The sequence below is a fragment of the Oxyura jamaicensis genome, assembly GCF_011077185.1.
Source record: "Oxyura jamaicensis isolate SHBP4307 breed ruddy duck chromosome 26 unlocalized genomic scaffold, BPBGC_Ojam_1.0 oxy26_random_OJ71408, whole genome shotgun sequence".
Taxonomy (NCBI): Eukaryota; Metazoa; Chordata; class Aves; order Anseriformes; family Anatidae; genus Oxyura; species Oxyura jamaicensis.
In genome coordinates, this window is record NW_023304741.1 from 572 (window position 1) to 9851 (window position 9280).

At 61.3% G+C, this 9280-nt stretch overlaps 1 protein-coding gene across 1 annotated transcript; it reads right to left on the reverse strand.

Annotated features, from left to right (window-relative positions):
* Window positions 1-694: 694 nt before the first annotated feature.
* LOC118158341 (protein phosphatase 1J-like) lies at window positions 695-8449 on the reverse strand. The gene is made up of 9 exons (XM_035312988.1): window positions 8097-8449; window positions 7448-7771; window positions 6883-6995; window positions 5314-5398; window positions 3450-3568; window positions 3177-3240; window positions 2843-2950; window positions 2527-2678; window positions 695-2225 (listed from the first exon to the last, which is right to left on the reverse strand). The coding sequence occupies exons 2-9, from the start codon at window positions 7700-7702 to the stop codon at window positions 2078-2080; spliced, it is 1044 nt and encodes a 347-aa protein (XP_035168879.1). The 5' UTR covers window positions 7703-7771; window positions 8097-8449; the 3' UTR covers window positions 695-2077.
* Between the last annotated feature and the right edge of the window lie 831 nt (window positions 8450-9280).

Here is a 9280-nt window from a genome sequence, read left to right on the forward strand (position 1 = left end):
AAGGAAAGGTTTCCGTAGTAAGAAAGGGAACCACAGAGGCAGCGCTAAATGCAGCCTCTGCCCACGCCGCCTTGCCTCGCCTCACCCAGCAGCTGCAGGAGGCAGAGCTGGTTCCCAGCCAGCGGCAGCCAAGAGCAACTGGGGGAACTGGGCTGCACGAACTGGGGGAACTGGGCTGCACGGGCAAGCATTGGCCCAGGAGCACCAGGACAGCGGGTGCCACTGGCGGGCGTGTGTGTGTAGGGGTGCTTCCAGTGGGCAGCCCACCCAGGACACCCCAGCTCCCACAGCACCAGTGGCACAGCCACAGGAGGGGGTCCTGTGGGCAGGGAGACCACTGCGGTGCTCGCCACCCAGAGCCCCTTGGGTCACCGACCCCCCCAGGCCCTGCCCAGCAAGCCTAGGGAGCAGGGGCTCCCTGTCCCCACGTGCGAGGGTCTCAGGGCGCTCTGGCTGGCACAAGGGCAGAGGGATGGCAGCTCACATGATTACTGAGCCTGCCTACACAAATTAATCAGCACTAATTGGCTTTTAGGTAAGTCTTCTTTGCAGGAGTTCTGCAAGCCTTTGCAGTGGGATTGCAAGTTGCACCTTTTTTAACAGTGCTACACCAGGACAGCTGCTCCAGTCCCAGCATCTCTCCACGCTCCCTTCAGCACCAAAACATCAATAGCTTAAAATCTCGCTGGATAGCTTTCACTTCCACTAAGTGCACCCAGTTTATTTACATCTCGCTGATTACAAGAGACAAACAACATTCACCAGAGGTGACACTTGACGAGAGCTGGCCGCACCCAATGACAGCAGCACACGAACTGTTGGGGCCACGGCACCTTTCAAAGCAAGGGCTGGGGCCCGGCTGTCCCCCGTCAACCCCCAGCCACGACGGCAGCCCTCACATTTTGGTGGGATGCGACACTCCGCAGAAGTGCAGGTCAGAGGTATGCAGGATGCAAAACAAAATACCATGGAGAGAACAACTGCTGCTACAGCTCTGCTCAGCACCAGCTCTGAGATGAAGGAAAAGGACCAAGCTGTCTTTTTTTCCCCCAGTGACAACCAAGCTGCTTTTATTGTGGGTTCACAGCCCTCAGCTAAGCAGATCCATGCAGCATGTTTAAGCTGTTAAGCTTGGCTGAACGGGGCTGCTCTGCAACTGCTGCTCAGCAGTGGCCAAATTAGAACTGCTCAGAAACAGAGACCTATATTCCTACCAACCACCACCCCGTACCGAGAAAGAATTTAGACGCTTCCCAACTCTGCTCCACAGTTAACAAAAAATAATTGGCTCTAGAGACACAGCAGTGATCCAAGGCATGAAGAGGTGTGGTGGGCAGAGCCTGTGGCACAGCCAGGGGCTGGCAGACATGTGCAAGTGCAATAGCTCCTTTCCTGCCAGGTGCTCGCCGTGCGCCGCAGTGACTGAGCACTGCCACATCCTCCCAAACCTGAGACTGAGACCAAGTGCCTGGCTGGGGACGGAGGCCAGTGGAGCCCAAGGGGACAAGCACAAGGCTGCGGCATCAGTCGTGGGGCTCACCACCACCCCAGCACCCCCAGGTGGGCTGCTCAGGGCTGGGCACAGCCATCCGGACACAGTACCCAGCCCAGCGGCAGCAGCTTCAGTGTCCATGGTGCAAACTTCACAGGGTAGGGGCAGGAGGAGGTGACTGCAGCAGCAAGCACAGGCCTCACCAGGCAGGAGTGCTCGGCCTCCCATCCCGTCGGCTGTAACCAGCGCCTCCGGGCCAAGGTGAGGTGCCAAGCACGCGCTGAGAAGCCAGGGAGCATTTGGGCTCTTCACAGCAATTTCAAGAAAATGGCAGCACGAAAAACATCCCCTGAGCCCACTCCCCACTCTGTCCACGGCCCTTCCATCTCCCCAGGGTGCTGGGATGCAGCAGGTGAGGGGGGGCTCTGGGCAGGGCCTGGGAAGGCTGCAGGCAGAGGCTCCAAGTTTCTCCTTGTGGGCATCTCTGGAAGCAAGCGCTGAAGGGAGAAGTGCCCCGAGGCAGCGCCGGGTCCTGCTCACGTCCATCCAGGCAGCGTGAGCCCCTCTGCCCCGGGTCATGGGGCATCACGTGTAGTTCCCCGGGCCACCGAGGGGGATCACGAAGACAGAGATGTCATCGCCGGAGCCCAGCCTGTCGTTGGGCAGCCGCCAGCCCCGCTCCTTCAGGACCCCCCTGGAGCGCACCACCAGCTCCTGGGCCACCATCGTGTACCTGGGCGGGCAGAGCACAGTGCAAGTCAGCAGCACAGCAGCACCCAGGGCCACAGCCAGCAGGCTCCAAGGCACCACGCTGCTGGCCCCGGCAGGGAAGAAGCTGGAGGAGCCAGAGGTGCAGGAAAGACTCCCTCAGAGAGATCCGAGCTCAGACACACATATCCAGACGTGTGCTGTGTGCTGTGGATCAACAGCCCCAAGGCTAGCGGGTACATGGCCACGACGCTGCTCCAGGGAGCAAGACCAAGTGGGATGTCACAGTGCAGGCCACGCTTGTCCCCTCCCCACTCACAGCTCACCTGCACGGGTCATTGGGCTCATAGCTCGTCAGCACCTCCATCACCACACTGGCCACCTCCTCGTCGTTGGTGACATCCCAGAGCCCATCGGTGCCCAAGACCAGAACATCGTCAGGGCAGTGCTCGTACTGTGTGAGGTCGTAAACCCTGACCTGGGAAGCAACGGGGCAAGACACGAGGGTGAGGGCAGAAGAGGCTCGCGGACAGCCCCCGTGCACCGCCACGCACTCCAAGCACACCACGAGTCTGGGCACCCCGAGCGGCTCCAGCCGTCACAGGAGCCCTTGGGCGAGGAGCAGCCAGAGGCCAGGCTCACCTCTGGGAAGCAGGACAGGAAGGGCTTGATGTGGATGTTGGAGCTGAACACCTTGAGGTCGTGGTCTCCCAGGCCACGCGTGACCCCAATTGTGGCCATCACCCGAGCCTGGAGGAAGGCGAAACCAAAAAAAAGCTTGAAGCTGCTTCATCTCCACTTCCGTTCCCAGCTGTGAAAATGCACGTGGTGCTGGAGCTGCGATAGCGCTAGCAAAGACTCGCTGCATCCCACAAGTCAGCACAGGCAGACTGGAAGAGACCCTGTGGTGCCACCACACCGCCCCCCTCCCAGGCAGGGGGACCCTGCCGCGCACAGCTCATGCTCCGTACTCTACCTTTTTGCCTTCCCCATAGATAAGTGGAAACTTCAGGTCATCCTCTTCAATCTTTTTGTAAGCCCTGGTTAAAGCAAGCCATAGGCAGCGTGTCAGCAGGCAGGCAAAAGCTTCCAGCACCTCCCCTGCGCGCTCGGGACATGGCCAGGTGTCCCCAGACAGGACACCAGGTGCCTGGCGTGTCCCAGGGCCCGCACGAGGAAGGGAGATGGAGCCAGCAGCCTCCGGGGGGGGGGGGGGGGGGGGGGGGGGGGGCTGGGGCAGCAGGGTTACCAGCCGTTCATGTTTTGGTCTCTGTACAGCATCTTCTTCCCCAGCTCCTTGGGCTGGATCCTGCGGGGAAACTCGAGGTGCGTGAACTCCTTCCCCAGCAGCTCAGGCCTCAGGAACGCCTGCGGGACGAAGCAGGGCGCTCAGCCGTGGTGCCAGGAGCAGGGTCCTGCCAGCATCACCCACCCCCTGGGCTGGCATCGCCCACTGGGCACCCCCACGCCGCACAGGACAGCCAGCAAGCCAGCCTGCCGGGAAATGTGCTCGGTGCTGTGGGGTGGGGGTAACATTGGCTGCTCCGACTGCAACACCAGCAGGGAGTGGTGCTGCAGCCTCTGAGGCACCCTCCTGAGCTACACCCAGGGGAGAGGAGCAGCTCAGGGTGGCCATGCCAATGCTGAGCAAGGAGTTTGGGGAAATAAACCCAAAAGGGACCATAAAGAGGGCAAGTTCCAGGAGAAGCTGGAATTGGCCCAGGAGGAGGCAGAGCTGCAGACCTCCCAGGGCCCTGGCTCAGCACTCAGAGTGGCACTCGCTGGGGGAAGAGCTGAGACCTCTGCCCCGAGAATGCGTCCTGGCTGTGTCCCGGGATGGGGAGCGAGAAGTAGCACAGAGCACAGGGCCCGCACCAGGACACCCACTGGCCCCTGCCGTGTCCACCAGTGCTCCTGTGAGCATCGCTACCCCATGCGGAGCTGTCAATGCACTGCTCCTGCAGAGCCGGGCCCCCCCCAGGGACCCAGCCCCGGAGCCATGTCCCCAGTACCCTGCAGGTGTTGGCCTCAGCCATGCCCCACAGACCCCCCCCCCCACACCCTGCACCCAGCAGACCCCAGCACACCTGAGCCAGGCAGCCCCGGCTGAACCCTGCACCAGCAGCCCTGGAGCTTCCCCAAGAAAAGCCTGCAGGCGCCAGGGATCGGGACAGTGCTGGAAAATGCAGGTGGAGGAAGAGAGGAGCTAAAAGAAAGGGGAAGAGCCCTCGGGGAGAAGGGCGGTGTTGGTGCAGAGGCACGGAGAGCCCCTCTATGGCCTGGCCACCACATGGCAGAGCAAACGTGCCAGGCCCTCTGCCTGTGCGCCCTGTACATCGCCGCTGGCCAGAGAGGATCCTGCTCACAGCAATTTCTTCCCTGTGGTCATTCAAAAATAGATTTGAGAAAAAATGCCTTAGTGTTTTTCCAAATATGCTGCAAGCCAGGAAATCACATCCAGCAAGACCTCCTCTCACAGGAACGCCTCCTCCTCTGTGCTGCCATCAGAGAGGTCTTTATAACCTTAAAAAGTCTCATTGTATGGCACAGAAAGGTTTGTCCAGGACAAGCAGGAGGGGGAGCTTTCAGGAAGAAAGCTAGAAATCCGTCGACACACTTCAGCTGCCCCCCAGGGGGCATCCAGGCATGAAAGTAGGGCTGAGCACAGCGCTGTGGCCCCCCCGACTGTGCGAAGCGGCACCATGGGTGGAGGGCACGGAGCCGCGCTCCCCTGAGCGCAGGGACACAAAGCAGCCCAGTGCAGGCAGGACGTGGTGCCACCACCAGGAGGGGACACTTTGTGGTCCTGGGGCAGGAGCAGGATGAGATGGGCTGAACCAGCTCCACGCACTCCTAACAACATGGTGCTGGTGCTGTGCTGAGAGCCTGGCATCCCCGGTCCCGCAGCAAGCCAGGAGCCCGGCAGCCACGGGTGTCCACGCACAGCGAGCGGGGGCAGCTCCCATGCAGCACCCCCTGGGACAAATGGGTGCCTGCAGTAGGGCCCCGCACCCCACAGAGGGGACAGCCCCGGCAGGGAGCACGGAGGGGGGCTGCAGAGGGGCCGGGAGGTGGCTCGGCAGGAACGAGATGAGAAGAAAGGTCTTTCTTACTAAAAACTGCAGCCTCTGCCTCTCTGTCTCTGGAGTAAACTCCCTGGACATTGGAATGATTTCCCCGTTACGGATGATAATGGCCCTGCAATGAAACATGGAAGGATGAGATTAGAGAGGAGGAGAGGGGATGGGGCGGGCTGGCTCAGCTCGGGACAGCCCCACTGGTTCCCTGTCCGGGTGCCCCAGGGGTGCAGCGTGCTCCCCCCCTGCTGCCAGCCCTCTGCCCAGCCCCAGCTGCAGGGACAGTGGCTCCTGGCTGGCACAGCCCAGCCCTGCAGCCCACAGGCCGGGCAGGGGAGGGAGGACAGGAAAATGGAAGGGAAGCACGGGGCAGAGGGGATGGAGAGCAAACCAGAGGAAGGGGTATGGTTAGAGAAAGAGCAGCACGAAGGTTTATGAAGCCTCCACTAGCAGGGGAGCTGCACACATGAGAGGCAGAAGTCACCAGCAGCAGGAAAGGGCTGCAAGCGCCCAGCCCGCACCCACACCAGTGCTGCAGGTTAAAAAAATGTTTGAAGGGTTAAAACAATGGCTGTTTATGAGATGTTTCTGGAGGTCTGGGGGCATCAAGGATCTGATACCCGTGGCCCATCTGCCCCACTTGCTGTCCTGTTAAGGGCTGCAAGTCCCCTCCAGGGACACAGAGCCCAGGTGAGCCTGGCTCTGGAGGGGTTTGGTGCCCGAGAAAGGAGCACAGACCCTTGCCCATCTGCACGGCTGCAGCTGTGGTGTCCATGCACGCGGCCTTCCCTGGGCACTGCCAGCAGCTGGAGCCCCAGGCAGGGCCCTGCACCGGAGGGCGAGCGGCTCCCCTTCAGCCCCAGCAGTGTGGTCCTCACCCAGCCCCGCAGCACCCCACGGCAGACTGGCAAAGGCCAAGCACAATCCCTGCTCAACTCCAGCCTCCACTCGCGGCTCCTGCCCACACCACTCTGCAAACCCCCAGCAGAAAGGCACCGAGACCTCCTGCCCCATTCCAGGGCAAGAAGCATTCAAACCAGCTTCGCCCTCTGTGTGAGACGGAGTTGCCTTCCTGCTGTTTCTTGTGGGGTATGAACGCACCCAGGAGCAATTACAGGAATGCACTCAAGGAAATGCATTTGTCAGGCAAGATCCTTGGCCTCCAAGCTCCCTCGGGCCTTGTCTGCACACAGATTTGCACATCCTGCTGGAATAGTTCACTGGTATGAAATGTGCCCTAAAATTAACACTCGCACATTTTCAGTAGCTCTGATGAGGGCAATTTTCACTCCCCATCTTGCAGCCCAGGCCAGCACTGGTCGCAGGGGCTGGTGTGCGATTCGGAGCCATCTGTGAAGCAGAGACACTGCTGGGAAGGAAGGCGGCAAGGCCTGGATTTCGGGAGGAAATTCTGCAGCCCCTCAGCACACCAGGCAAACACGGAGAGCATGGCAAGGCACGGCACAGCACGGCACACTGTCCTCAGGGCTCATGGCCAGGCCGTGGGTGGCTCTGGCTGCTCCTGCCCTCCCCCAGACAGCCCAGCTCCTCACCACCCTGAAACTGGGGCAAGCCCCGGTATGGGGGAAAGGCTGGGGGCTGTACCTGCTGTCACCAGCGTTGGCCACGTAGAACCTGCCCATGAGGTAGACGGCGGCCAGGGCACAGCAGCCCCCGGAGATGCTCTGGGATGCCCGCTCCTGCTCGATCTGGTCATCCTGGAGAGACAGAGAGCGGGTCTGGGCAGCACGAGCAGCAGCCCCCACCAGCAAGCAGAGGTCCAAGCAGCCCCAAATAGTGTCCTGCTGCTCCATCAGCACCTCGGCTGCCGCCTGAGGCTGGGCACCTCACCCCACACAGCCTGGGGTCCTGTAGGCAGCAGGGGCATGGCTTCCCTGGGGCTGTGGAGCAGGCAGGAGAGAACAAGACAGGAGGGGAGCAGCTGGGCACTGCTGGAATGAAGTGCAATCAAACCCTGCACCCACACAGCCCCCAAACCCAAAGCCTCTGAGCTCTGAACCCCTGAAACAGGACAGCATCACACTAGGGCAGGAGCTGCCCTGCAGGAGCCCTCACTGCAGACCTTCCTCCTGCTGGAGGGGACAGAAAGCAAAACAAACGCCCCCAGCCAGTGCCCAACAGGCGTCCTTGCAGGCCGGGGATCACTTACCATGTGCTTGAAGGCGTTCTCGATGGCACCGATCACCAGGCTCTCATGAGAGACTGCTTTCTCCAGGTGAAAGCGTGGCAGAGCATCACTGGGGACCTCTCCGTTGTCCTCCGTGAGGGGTGCCCGGCTCAGCTCAGCTGCACCAGCCCTGACGTCGTGCTGGAGGCAGATGGGAGGCGGAGAGGGATCCTGCAGGATGTCCACGAGGTCCCGGAGCTGCTCGCAGATGTGCAGGTGGAGTCTCCTGGATGCCATGACAGCAGCACCACTGCCCGCATGGCCATCAAACAAGGCCCAGTAGTGGAAATAAAAACCCCTTCTGCCCTGCAGGGATGGAGAGGAAGGTTCAGCCAGTGCTGTGAGGAAGCAGACGGTGGGGAGCAGAGAGCAGCTGGGGCTACCGCTGCAGAGCGAGTGGCCAGGGACACAGACACGGGGCTCTGCCTCTGCCTCGTGTGTCCCAGCCCTGCGCTGGCACCCAGCACTGCCTGTGCCCTGTCTGCAGCAGCTGGCTCCTCCGGGGCAGCCCGCAGGGGCACAAGGGCCAATGCCTCCCGGTGCCGGCCAGCCCCAGTCCAGCGGCAGGGCACGGCCACGCGCCCCCTCCTGCCATGCAGCCGCTGTGGCTCTCACCCCGTGTGGCTCTCACCCCATCCAGCTCCCCGCTGCCATCCCCGGAGGGCGGGTGGCCCCTGGGGCTCGGCCTCCTCTCCACAAACACCACCTCACAGCACGCCTGGTCCTCATTGTGCTGGCTCTTCCCTGCATTTATCACCCTGCAAGGAGGGAAGGAGGCATTAAGGTTTACTCTTTCACACCCAAAATATCAGGTTTTGCCCATGGATACGCCAGAAAACCTGACCCTAATGCCCTCGCTGAGAACAGGGGTGAGCCAGGCTCCCAGCCATGGCAGAGGCCACCCCAACAGCACCTCACCCCCCGGCCCCATTCCTGCCCCCATCCCCACTCCTCGCAGGGGCTCCCATCCCATCCTGCACAGCAGCAGCGAGGCGAGCGGAGGTTCCATGCTGGCCGCGGGGGCTGACCGGGGGCAGTGGCAGCACCTGATCCCCCCACACCGCTGGGGCCAGGGACAGCAGCTGGTCGGGCATCCACAGAGGGAGGTGGCCAGAAAAAGGTGGCTTTGCTGCAGGTCCCCACCACTGCCCCAAGCAGAGCAACTGCCTGAAAACCTACACCAGCCTCAGTGCACACAGCCAGGACTCAGACACTGCAGGGGATTACGGCCTCATTGTCAGAGCAGCACCGCTCAGAGGGAGCAGGCGGCTCAGAGGGGAGGAGATGAAAATGAAACCAGCAGAACTTTTGCAAAAAGATTCACATTGACTTTTTACAGCTTATGCTGGCAAAGCAGATTTCAGATCCAGATTGCCAAACCTGCTCATGGGGGGAGGCAGTAAATGTGCACAAGAGCTATTTGGGCACGGACTTTTCAAGTGGTTTGCAGAAAGAAGCCTCAAGACACAGAATAGAAGTCCTGCTGCTGAGTAGAGGGCAAGTTTCATTTGTTCCCCCCAGAGCCTGCAAGGTTCCTGCTCCTCTGAGATCAAGCACGGGGCACTCCTACCCCAGCACCTCCCCAGTCAGTCTGCACAATCAGTTCGGGGTGGAACTCACCCCCAGTAAAAGGAGAAGAGAACCGGGCCCTCGAAGGGGAAGTCAGAGGTCCTCTTCCCAACACAGCTTCAATTCCCTCCACCCCCCTCCCGGGTCCTGCGAGAGCTCGAGCAGTTCCTTCCCCCCCGGTGTCGGTTCCTCGCCGTGACACCGGCGCTGGGCACATCGGTGCCGAAAGCAGCGGAGCTGGGAACG

Coding starts and splice junctions, on each gene's coding strand:
- LOC118158341 (XM_035312988.1), bottom strand. CDS start 7,702: ATGGCATCCAGGAGACTCCACCTGCACATCTGCGAGCAGCTCCGGGAC. Junction 6,996..7,447: donor AGAACGCCTTCAAGCACATG/GTAAGTGATCCC, acceptor CTGTCTCTCCAG/GATGACCAGATCGAGCAGGA. Junction 3,241..3,449: donor GACCAAAACATGAACGGCTG/GTAACCCTGCTG, acceptor TGCTTTAACCAG/GGCTTACAAAAAGATTGAAG.